The 12599-nt window shown below is 36.4% G+C and overlaps 1 protein-coding gene across 1 annotated transcript; it reads left to right on the top strand.

Moving 5' to 3' along the window:
• Positions 1 to 1981: 1981 nt before the first annotated feature.
• LOC135683819 (short-chain specific acyl-CoA dehydrogenase, mitochondrial) lies at positions 1982 to 12599 on the top strand. Its single transcript, XM_065199173.2, has 11 exons — positions 1982 to 2313; positions 5449 to 5598; positions 5737 to 5848; positions 6260 to 6375; positions 6928 to 6963; positions 8126 to 8296; positions 8969 to 9025; positions 9844 to 9924; positions 10693 to 10788; positions 11657 to 11713; positions 12353 to 12599. Exons 1-11 carry the CDS (start codon positions 2080 to 2082, stop codon positions 12503 to 12505), a joined length of 1263 nt encoding a protein of 420 aa, XP_065055245.2. The 5' UTR covers positions 1982 to 2079; the 3' UTR covers positions 12506 to 12599.

Below are 12599 nucleotides of genomic sequence, written 5' to 3'. Positions count from 1 at the left end.
TTTCATTTTTTTTTGTAAAGCTGTCAGGGTAGCTTTACATAAATTCTAGCAGTTCCTCCTTTGGGTGTAGGTTCACTTTAAAGTTTACAGATGAAGCTACTTAGGTGTATTGTTATTTCTATTGAATTTGATTTGGGATAGAGTTTAGGGTAGTGGTAGAAGTAAAACGATAATTAACCCCCACCAAAGTTTTACACTTCCTTAACTGATAGTAACAAACGACTCTTGGAACACGTGGCTTTGCCATTCAATCCTCCCAAAAAATTTGACGGGAAGAAAGTGGAATTTTCTGTCAAACATTAAAAGCGGGGATGATAAAGTCCATTACCTTTTTTTTTCATTTACCCCTCATCCCTAATAAAACAGATGATACCTCCACCTTCCTTCTTTAAGCCCTTTGGTAATCCTTCAACTTAAGCGAAGAGAATGGCCGCCAAACACTTTCTTATCACTCATCCCATGGCGCATTCTAGTCGTAGCTTCTAAATACTTAGCTTTCTAGTAGCATCTTAGTAGCATCTAGGATTGGAAGATTTGCTTGAATAGGAAGTACATGCCTGGCTATCGGGTAGGCTTGCACGAATCTTTTCAGGGTGTTTAAGTAAATTTTCACGAAAACCTAAGAAGTTAATTAGCTAGATTTGCACCAGGAACTTATCATTGCACCCCTTCCCTCTGATAAATTCCTGAGATATGATCCTAGCTGCATACGAATGTGTTTACTATCTTTTTCATACATTGCATAGCACATGATTTTTATTTTTTGTACAGTGTCCCCGTATTTTCCTCAAAGCAACCTAATATATGACAGGCTTGGCTTTATGGCAGTGCTCCTTGTTTCGATACCATTCTATTGATTGGGAAATTGGGAACACAAAGTAATCTATTGTTGATATTTCCCCAAATGAGCATCGCTATCAATGTGAATTATGCTGTCCAGACTAGCCTGCGTCAAGACTTTACTATCCGTTGCGAAGGAGAGCCAATACGGAACTTACAAGCTCCGTATTGGTTCTCCTTCGCAACGAATAGTAAAGTCTGCACGCAGGCTAGTCCAGACTAGCTTTAGTCTCGGTGGCTGCGGCTGGTGTACCCCTTCCCACCCCTCGGAATAAATTCATAATATAAAATATTGTCAATATCTATGCCAAGATCCTCCGAGTTCAAAGGCAAAACAAAGATCTAATAGACACGCTGTAGAAATGTCTTTTTTTAAATATTTCATACATGTTAACACCTTTTTATGTGCAAGCACTATGAAATTACATAATAACTAATTGTAAAGTTTTATTTCCATTTGTCTGTTAAGAAGGGTGTGTTGAGGAAATGTAAATACGTATATGTGTAAATACGTTTGAGTGAGTGGTACTGTAGTTTGAGATTAATTGTCATTATTTCTTAATTTATTAATCATATTGCTTGCTTTACTAACAAATATCGAATAATATTAATTAATTAATGCTATTTTGATCTAAAATGGGGATCAGCAGGACCGCCGGACGCAGGTTTGAACAGGGCCCTTATTGATAACAGTGCCTTTGGCACTGAAAAGGCTATACCCTGTATAAATATTTCTATTATTATTATTATTATAGGCTGAGGATAACTGAAATTTAAGAATAATGCAAGGCTCAAGCTTCACCTAAAGTGAGAGGGGGTGCTAATTGAATTTTTCCTTCTGAAAAGTGTGGCTAATAAGAGAGGGGGCCTAATTGAGAGGGGGCTTAACAGAGAGTTTACGGTATATTGCCTCGGAGTTATCAACACTGTAATATGCAATTCAGTTACACTAGAATCTTTGGTTACACCACAAAATAGAGGAAAGGAATTGCAAAAACTCGAATTAAAGAAAATATCGGGGCTCAGCAAAAAATTAGGTATTTACATAAAAAATTGTGTATCTTATACAGGCTCTACGAAATGTTATCAGTCCTGACGTGTCTCATATTCAAAATTGATCTTGGTATAAACGTGGAAACGAGACTAAATGAACTTTGTCTCATCTCATCGTGAAGAGTTGTGGCTCTCAATTTTCTGTAAAATTATATTATGTAAGTTTATTCGATACGCTGATACTAAATGGCGTCCTTAATCAGGCGAGTTTCAAGGGAAATATTGCGTTCAAATTCAAATAAACTTTTTGGTATCAAAGCAGCAAAGGCCAGTACCTCAGAGCATGTTGGTGTTCACCCTTTTGCACTACTGCCGGAGACACATGAAATGTTGAGAAAGACATGCAGAGATTTTGCTGATGAAGTTCTGAAACCCATTGCAGGGGATGTGGACAAGCATCATAGGTACCCGGCTAAGGAGGTAATAGGGCATGAATTATTTCTTTGGATTGTAACCATAAGTCTCGAAACATTGCAATTTTTCAACCGTTTTTGCATAGAATTGTTGGATCTGGAACACAAAATATACAAACAAGCAGAACATTCACAGTTCTGAAACATCGGGGGGGGGGGGGGGTGTACTCCCATTAACGCATGACAGGGGTCATGTTGGTTACAGGGTCTCACCAAATGGCCCAATTTAGAGAACAATACTACCACTAGGGTATTTTAAGTACCTCTTATGGGGTACTTCTAATTGACTGCTGAGTTGAAATTTGTGATTAATTACCAGGGTACTTTTAATGTCAACTGTACCCCGAAGGTCCATCAAGGCATTTTCAGACCTACCAAGTCAAACGCATTTTGTGTGAGACACACGCATTTCGGTCCCTTCTCACGCTCACACGCATCAAAGTAGAATTCTCACGCATTTTGCATAAACTTATTGGTTTTTTAATTATTCAATTTCTATTCCAAATCCTAGCAAAATCTCTCTTTCCTAACAAGGCATATTAACAGTGACTAGATAATTATATGACTAGATAACAGTAAATCCACACAGGTTAAGTGATGTTACATTTATTGGCAAGCCTACACAAATTATGAACTGTTACACACACAGATTATGAGCTGTTTTACATTCTCTCTAAAAAACCGAATGAAATGGCGAAAAAAGCCCCCTCAATCCCCCTATTTCTGTGATCCCTGCTCAAAAAAGGCATTTCCAAAGAACTAGAGGGCTTGGCAAAAAAAAAGTTTCTGGACCCTGCTTTTCACTTTACATTACATGGCAGCCAGAATTGGTTGTGGATCGGTTAAGATCTGCCAATGACCACCAAACATTTTCCTTTCCTTTTAAAAAAACTCACTCGAAACTTGAAAGGTCTCCATTTGATAAAAATGATGAAAAATTGAAACTTGACAGGTCTCCATTTGATTAGGTTCAGTTAGTAAAACTGTAAAAAATTGTTGCGCTAGAATGGTAAACATTGTTGCAGCAGACAAGGAAAATTGATTAAAAGAAAAAACTGTGGTGTGTGAGTCTTTATTTCATGTTAACTAGGTACGTGGTCATATTTAGCATGCCAACTAACAAAAATTTAGGTGCGCCAATAACTTTTTTATTGGTTTGCATGCTGAATGCTGAAAAAAACCTGGGTGTAACCTGAAGATCTTTGGGCTTAAGTACATGGAATGCACCCTGGGTGAATTACAAACAATGAACAAGAACAATCAATGCAAAGCCAAAGAAGGTCAAAGTGATGAAAAAGAAGTGGATGCTACCAAATGGTATAATTCTGGTTCCTATGCTAAAAAGTACATTCAAAGCTAAAACATAATGAAACCAGCTCCTTATTATTTTTCTTCAAAAAGGATAACTTGAACAGATTACTTTCAACTCAAAACATTGACTTCATGTTTCTCAGGGACGCCAGGGAATAGGGTGCAGGGGGTCAACTGCCCCTGTTGCTTTTTTGCAAGAGTGCCCTTTTCATTTAGGTGCCCTTGAAACCGGCTATTTCTAATAATCAGATAGATTTATACTAAATTCTGGTTGTAGTGCCTGATTCATGATGACATTTCTCAAAACTTGTCAAAAGATTCCTTATGCCAAAAGATAGCTAATGTTCAAGATACCTACAGAAGATGGAAATAAAATGGCAGATATAAAGGAATTAGCAGAAGCTGAGAATTATCTTTCAAATCCTAGGGGTAAATCTTGGAATTTCCCAAATTGTTTTCTTGACACCATGTTATTTAGTTTATCTGCTTGGATTGGCTTTGAAGAGACAATCAATTTCATATGTTGGTCGATCCAACTTGTCCTAACACCCCATAAAAAATTATTATATTTGGGACCCTGTGATCAAGTGAGGTCAGTCTATCCTTGACATACAACTTACAAGGTTAAAAAATATAAGGGAATTACCAGGCTGCCAATCTTTTCAGGAAAAGACAATAATTTTAGTTATGAAGGGTGCCATTTTGCATCTGGCCCCACCAGGCAAAAAAGGCCAGGCCACCACTGCTGACCACTGCTCCCTGTCATGCTAATGGGACCCTTTCCAGGTCTGAAACATTTGTGTATACAGGTTGTGAGCTAATATAGACCTAAAACTTTCAATTGTGTTTATGTCATTACCATTCCCAATACACTCATTTTTTATATAAGAAACAAGGTTAAAGTTGAATACTCAAGTTTCTCAATGCTTGGCAAAGTTAATCATTGGATTTCAGGCCCATTCGAGCAATTTCACCTTAATGAAGGAACAATATTCAGGCAAAACCAATACTAAGCTCCTAAACATTTAGCCTCCAGCTACACCCATGCTACTATTTACTTATTAATTATAAATTTTACTTTTGTTGTTTTTAGCTTTAACATGAAAATTCACATCAATTATTTTTTTAGATTTGTTAGATTGTAAATAGCTAGATTTGAATCATTATCATAATCATAAACATAATAAAAGATCACAAGTTCCAGCAAAAATCATGACGATAAGCTCAAAATTCTGCAGCTTCATTGTGACCAATATTTACACTTAATTTTTTTGTCTTCTATTTCAATTTGAAAAAAGAAATAATAACCAAATTGAATACACCATGTAAACCTTTATTCATTGATCCTTTTCAGGTTCCATTTTTGTTTCTTTATTTTTCATATGATACATCCCATGTGATACACTGCTTGTGTCATGGAAGTATATGAATTTTAGTGTATTCAATTTGATCAAGAACGGTGGTATTTGATATGGGATCAACTAATAACCCTAGTTTGGGATGATATGCCAAATCCCTCAAGTGTCTATTTACCAGCCAAGGTTCCCCTCCTCTGGGCCAATGAAAGATGCTTAAGACCTTTCGGACAATGTGCGCTCTTTTTCTATTTTTGTCTATTAAGAGAGGCCTGGATTTGTCAGAATTTTTTACTTAGCTTATTTTAAAAGGTTAGCAGTGGAGTTCAGAGAAATGAGTGTAAATTAGATGGCTTCTTTTTAATGCTGTTTTTGATCAAAAGATATTTTATATCATTTCTAAATAGATACCATATACAACTTCAAACTTCAGAGCAAATGTCAAGTATCTTTGAATTTGGATATGATTTTTCTAGGTGAAGCAAATGGGAGACCTTGGCCTCTTGGCAATAGATGTTAATGAAGAGGATGGTGGTACTGGATTGGATTACCTGGCATATGCTATTGGAATGGAAGAAATCAGCCGTGGTTGTGCCACTGCTGGTGTTATTATGAGTGTAAACAATGTAAGTTCAAAAACAGATGATGCAGAATTGACTAAAATATATAGTTTTTTGTTAAGTTCATTACCATATTTTTGTGACTGCTTGCTTCTGGGCCTTTTGCATATGCAGAGATTAACTTTCCCATCTTTTCCTTTCAAGTCACTGTACCTAGGTCCAATTCAAAATTGGGGTAGCACTGCCCAGAAGGAGAACTTTCTTAAACCATTCATTAATGGAGACAGAGTTGGCTGCTTTGCATTGAGTGAACCAGGTAACATATGTTTTTTATTATTGGCACATTTGATCTTTAGGACATAATCTGTATATGTGATGTGTTTAAGCCAGGAGGATAAAAACACACACCTTTCGAAAATATAGGTCAAAGAGTTCTTGAAATAATTCTTGAATTGGTAACTGATATGTTTTCTATTTACCACACTTAAAACAACAAGGCTGTTTAAAGAAAGTATTTGATAAAGTGTACATCCATGCCTGTCTCACGGAACTTTGAAATGTTAGTAAGCATATCTATCTCCTGCGCACCTTTCATATTACTTCAAACATTCTATTCCTTTTATGATAGAATTCTTACAATAAGTCAAGAATTATTGCAGCTCTTGAAGCTAGACACGGAAGAAATAATCATTTTAGAAAGTCCTAAGTATCCATTATCTTCTGATAGACAACGGAAGTGATGCAGGGGCTGCTAAGACAACTGCTACACTGGATGGTGATCACTGGGTGCTGAATGGATCAAAGATGTGGATAACGAATGCATTTGAAGCTGAAGCTGCTGTGGTAAATTACTTAAGGATGATAAAATGATATTTCGATTACTGAAAGGCTGTGCCAAGGAGCTGTCCACAAATTAGAGCAAAAACTTACATCTGCACCTTTAAAAAACTATATATCAATTTGTTATGCCTCATTGTGCATATCAGTCTGAAATTTTTCTTGTGCCTGATGCACAAAACGAAAGAATAATCATAGTGAAATACATTTTCCCTTAAATTTAGAGAATCTGTCTTCTCTGAATTGATTGTCTTTAAATCCCATTTGTAATTATGCTCAATTTGCTTCTCGTTAGTGTATCACCTAATGTATCTTTGTATTGACTATACTTTCCCAAGGTTGTTCACAATCAATAGTCATTCATCAGTGCCTTATATTTACAAGCAGATTTGTTTTCCATCTTAATTTGACATTATCAATTTTCTTCTGTTAAGTATAGCTTAATTACTTCTTGTCCTGCTGTAGTAGCAAGCCTAGCTACAAATTTTTTAAAGACAGCTAGCTGATATTCTAAGCTCCAAGGATTTTATTAGCTTTTTTATCATGATTCATCCTAAGGTTTTTGCTACTACTGACAGAGCGAAGAAACACAAGGTAAGAAATTAATAGATAATCATTGTAGTTGAGCGTGTTGTACGTCGAGTAATGAGCAAAAATTAATACATTAAAATAACAACTTTGTACAGGAATGAAAGATAAGTATGACGTTTTGAGCATAACTCTTCATTCAATAAGAAATTGATACATCATTTTGATTATCATTCGAAGTCAACCTTTCAAAGAGATGGTAATGAAAAATCTCAAAAAGGAGAAATAGACTGAAAGCATCGAATGACCAAAAGTGAAGAACACCCTCAAGTTATGTATCCTGTTAACATTTATTGCTCATCCTTTTAGCCAAGGTTTTGAACTGATTATCTTATTTGTCTGAGAATTGTCTAGCTTTAGAAATATCTACTCCTTTACTTTTAAACTTAATCCTTTACCTTTTCTTTATGCTTATATCACAATTAGAAGTTTTTTATGAATGATAATTTTGAAGCTCTTCGTATAGATTATATATTCTGATTACCAGAGCCACATAAATTCGAATGGGAAATAGAAGATAGGAGTTTAAAAGCGATGGAGCATCTATATGAAAAGATGGATTTCGTTCTTCTCGCCCCTCCATTTCTCCGCTTGGTTTTCCATTTTTGCACTCGACATTTTGTGGCTAAGGTACCCAGGGTAGAAATTTTAAGGCTGTGGTACCCATGGTAGAAAATAAAAAAGAGAAGCGTTCACCGAAAACTTATATTCACGCTGGTTTTTAGTCTTCATCTACATTTTGATTAAACAAAGAAGTAAAGTTTAGTATTTATCTGAGAAAGCAAAGAAGGCGAAGGATTCTTCCCCCAATTATTTACTGTCAAATCCATTACGGATTCTCATGATTTGTTCCACTATAAGAACATTACTAAGACATCTGGCGTTTTGCACGTTGCTGCGCTATCATCGTGCAATAATTAGAACTTAAAATGAAAACAAAATTTGTTCGAATTATCCAACATTCGAATTATCAAAACTTGGCTTAAGGAGTGACATGTTTTGTTCTAAATAATGGTGGGGATATTTTTGCACGAAACTTTAACCTTAAGCAGTCCAGTTATTAGTAGGTTTTTATTGTATATGTTATTTAGCAGTCTCCGAAATTCTGTATGAAATACGTCTTGAAAAATGCTGCTGGTCTAACTAGCTTTTACATTCGCCCATATAGGGCATCAGTGCATTTTTGGTACCTATGCCAACAGAAGGCCTAACCCTTGGCAAAAAGGAAGACAAACTCGGCATCCGCGGAAGCTCGACGTGCCAGTTAATATTTGAAGAATGCAGAATACCAAAGGAGAATATTTTGGGAGAGGCTGGTTTTGGATTCAAGATAGCTATGGTAACTTTTTCAAAATTATCCTATCATTGAATATAACATTACTGAAGAGGGTACTGATGGAGGGCTCTCGAGCCAGCTGTATTTTGCATAAAACCCCATCAGATTATGTACTATATATTATTGGTAGTAAGAAATTAACGTTTTCCATTTAATGTATTTGCCGTTGTTTTCTCCAGTCCATTTTAGATTACAGGCGTAAACATCCATTTCATTTCACATTGTACTTTTTGCCATATCTGCCTGGGCATATGCTTGTACATCTTGATATTTGCTTGTCCTTCTTTGTAACTCCCTTCACTCGTCGTACCATTTGTTCTACCGTTGCTAGTCTTCGAACTTCAAACTTCGAACTCGTTATTTGTTATGCCTATTCCCTGAATATTTTGATTCATTTTGGTTATTCCAAAAGCCCTTCCATGTGCATTGTTCTCACGCCGAGGAATGAATGGTAGTTACATTTATGGAAAGAAGCGTCATGCCATGGTTGTTTTTCACGAAATACTTTAATTAGGAATGGCCAGAAAACCGGCAATTTTTTCAAATGTTTATAAGCACGTTCCAAACCCATGTTCAGTGGGGGAAAGGCAATATCCGCTTTTGTTGTGTAGTAGCAGCCTGGAATGTGGCGTATTTTTTTATGCATTGCTTCTATAGCAAGTGTTTTCCTTTCAGATGACACTTGACGCTGGCAGAATAGGAGTTGCAGGGCAGGCCCTCGGAATAGCACAGGTACTTCTAGACTCGATCTCTGACAATTTTTTTGCTTTAGTAGATTTCGTCAGATTCGGAAAAATTTAACAACGTGGTTAAAAGCATAACTGCTTTTCGGAGAAATATTTTAATATTTCTCTCTGTTCCAGAATTCCTTGCAAGTCTGGAACCTTTCCTAATAGTGACTATGTGTTGCAGAGCATTTTTAGTGGCTTGGCCCCTTTTTGGCCTTTTTTTTATTGACTGAATTCTCAAAATATATTATTTTGAATGGCGAAGATAATTTTGGCTTCCTTATATATTTTTATAAAAATTTCATGCTCTTGGTTTTGTGTACATAAGTTATTTTTGCCAAATCATATAATAGCTCGGTATTTTTCAAAAAGTTTGGCTGAGTTTAGACTACCCCATTATATAGGCCACCCTCCGTATTCTACTTTTTCTTGTGGCATGTCTCTTGTCAAAGGCAACCCCCCCCCTTTTTTGTATGATTACTACCTTTGAGAATATCGGGTTTCCTATGTTAGAGAAAATATAAAGGGTGAAGTGTCATAAAAACTTTGTTCACTATAAAACTATATCATTATATCATCACTTATATCATAAAAACTTCTATAATGCCAGCATAAGCCTCGTTTTCATTAATATTCCATTGCTCACTAGCCTCATTTTCATATTTTGATCATTTTGGATTTTTGACTGGCATGATTTGGCCCCTTTTAAGACCTGGCGTGAGCTCATGAAATCGGCAAAGATAATAAGAGAACGTGGTATAGGTAGTGAGGAGGAGTCTTCACACAGTGCAAAGCAGTTTATGACTTAATGTTACATTTCAGGCCTCTTTAGATGTTTCAGTTGACTATGCTGAAAAACGACTCGCTTTTGGCGCACCAATAGCAAAACAACAAGCCATACAAGTATGTTGCTTAAAACATTATTGTGTGATAAAATAAATCCAGCAGAAGCTTTTTCATTTATCTGTCAATTGTCAAGAGTATGCTACATAATACCACTGGCTATTGTAATCGTGTTGCTTGTCTTCAACAGGCTCACATCATGCTATACATACTTTGTAGAATCTTTACTTCTTTACCCCCTGTCCATTCTGTACTTTGTTATACAGGAGATAAAACTGTTTGGTAATAATGGGGGGTGGGGGTCGATAATCGGTCCTCCCTAGCCGCTTCTGATGGCCCAGTAGGAGTAAACAAATGAAAACTTTAATGGCATTATTTCCCACCAGTCAACCGTTCAGAGTTAACAATAGGCTTTGCAGCGCGTTTGTGAGTAGGAAAACATCGAGAATTAGCCAATTGGATACTTAACAATGGGTCTATTGTTTAGTCCAACCAATAGGAAATTTAAATGCCCAGCGAAATGCGTCCGGACAAATGCTTTTAACATACCAGAGAGAAAGAGAAAAGCCTTTATAACAACGAAATGTGATCCTCACAGCTACAGGAATTAGAAAACATTTTGACGGGGACATTATTGATAGCAGGGATTTTAAACAACAGGTTTTCCATTCATCAAGCACAGTTATCTACAAGATTGTCGAAAACCTTTCTCGACGCTGTCCTCTTATCCCCCGTATTTATCTTGCTATAGAGATCTCATAATCGAGATAACAATTTGTCATTTTTCACTTTTGTGAATTTAATTCACATGAAATTTTGCTTCTGTAGATGAAAATTGCGGACATGGCTTTACGGCTCGAGAGTGCCAGGCTGTTAACTTGGAAAGCTGCAATGCTCAAGGATGCCAAAATGGAGTTCACGAAGGTTTTTATCTACTTAGAAATTTGCTAACATTATGATGATGAGATATCCTCTTGGTACCTCTAAAGCACAAACGGTTGCCAGGCTAGCCAAATCGCAAATAAATTTTACTAAAATGTTAGGACGGCTAAATATTCAGATAGCTTTAATATCGGACGGTAGAAATTTTCGGACACAATTCGAAATTTTTAACGTCCGATAATTTAGGATCAATATTAATTACGCTGGAAAACTTTAAACGCTGTTTGCGAGTATTTGGAAACCAAAAATAAAAAAACACCTTATCGTCCCGTGAAATTTCAAAAAGTGTAATTTTCAAAGGCTTGTATTTGTGGATTTCTAAGCTTTTGGTTTTTGTAACCATAAGCATTTTCAAAGTGTAGGTTTTGTCTTCAAGGAAACGAATTTCAAGACATGAAGTGTTGTTCCGAAACAAGTTGTTTATATATAATTTTTTTGGCATGTACATGGAAGACCGGTTCCTTGTTGTTTTGGATACAGTGGTTAGAAGTGGCAATTTCTTGCATCTAGTTAACAAAATATCAATTAGTATTAGTTTGTAATAGAATTAGATTAATGTTGAACAACCGATAAAGAATACGGCATTCTTACCTAGTGCTTTTCTGATACCTTTAATTTTCTCTTGTACCGCAACCAGTACTTATTTCCTCTTATTCCACAACTGGTCTGTCGAACCCAAATAGATGACAGTTTTTTGCCCTCTTCTCCAACCCTTGCCGAACTTTTTACCAAAGTTAATTATTCTAATTGTTTTCAACAGGCTTGGAAAGAGGTAATCCCCTTCGATATTTATATCTTCTAGTATTCTCTTTTAGAATAAATAATTTTGTTGATTTTTCTTTTCTTTTAGGCTGCAGCTATGGCCAAACTTGCAGCATCAGAAACTGCAACATTTAATTCACATCAGGTAGGTTAAACATTGTGCATTTTGTGGATGATTCAAATATCCTGATTGGATTTTGCTATGGACGTAAGGAATCAGATTTGAGGCTATTAGCCAACTTTCTAAGCAAAGATTGTAATGTAATCTGATCGCCAACTGATTAGCCTGTGCTCCAGACCCAGGCTACAACTGACGGGCATATATTCATGTAGCTGAAGACCTTCCCCGAGAAGAGCCTTTTCAAGCCAAAAACAAACTCGCGTAAATGTTCTAGTATTGTAGTCTGATTGGCTCGTATTTTTAAAATGATAAAGCACTTACCTTTTCGTCTGGAATATTACATTGAGAACGTTTCTCATAAACTTGGAAATTGTAATATGTCACGTCAGTTATACTTTCGATCTTCGTCAACAGAGACAGGAACATCAACGCAGAGGGATGAGGGGCATTAGCCCCTTGACTTTTTAAAAATACCCCTTTTCTTAGAAGTGCGCTCTTCAAAACTTTTTGTTGTCTTTAAAAGTGTCCCTTTCCCTGAGACAAAAGTGTCCCTTCCTTTCTATGTCCCCCCAACTTTGAAATGTTTCCGCCGTCCCGTCCCTGGAGGGGCACACCCCCTTTGAATTTATCAACCGATAAGATCATTTGATGCTTTTTCTACAGGCTATCCAGATTCTTGGTGGAATGGGTTACGTAACTGATATGCCCGCAGAAAGACATTACAGGGATGCAAGGATTACAGAAATTTACGAAGGCACAAGCGAAATCCAAAGACTTGTTATTGCTGGCAAAGTATTTAAAGAATACGCTTCTTAGTCTGTATCACACTGTTTCTTGTATTTTCTTGTATTTATTCTTATAAGTTGTTCAGGAGCCTTTCTGTATTTCGTGTGAAGGAGCGGGTTTTGTA

Source organism: Rhopilema esculentum, chromosome 7 (genome assembly GCF_057945365.1).
Source record: "Rhopilema esculentum isolate cy_ngs chromosome 7, ASM5794536v1, whole genome shotgun sequence".
Classification (NCBI taxonomy): Eukaryota; Metazoa; Cnidaria; class Scyphozoa; order Rhizostomeae; family Rhizostomatidae; genus Rhopilema; species Rhopilema esculentum.
The sequence above is the reverse complement of the archived record's forward strand: the minus strand, read 5'-3'. Positions and strand labels throughout refer to the sequence as shown.

What these genes read in the sequence shown, in the direction of transcription:
- LOC135683819 (XM_065199173.2), top strand. Translation starts at nt 2,080, where the DNA reads ATGGCGTCCTTAATCAGGCGAGTTTCAAGGGAAATATTGCGTTCAAAT. An exon ending in ACAGAGCGAAGAAACACAAG is followed by an intron (nt 6,964 to 8,125) that starts GTAAGAAATTAA and finishes TCGCCCATATAG; the next exon opens with GGCATCAGTGCATTTTTGGT. An exon ending in CAACATTTAATTCACATCAG is followed by an intron (nt 11,714 to 12,352) that starts GTAGGTTAAACA and finishes CTTTTTCTACAG; the next exon opens with GCTATCCAGATTCTTGGTGG.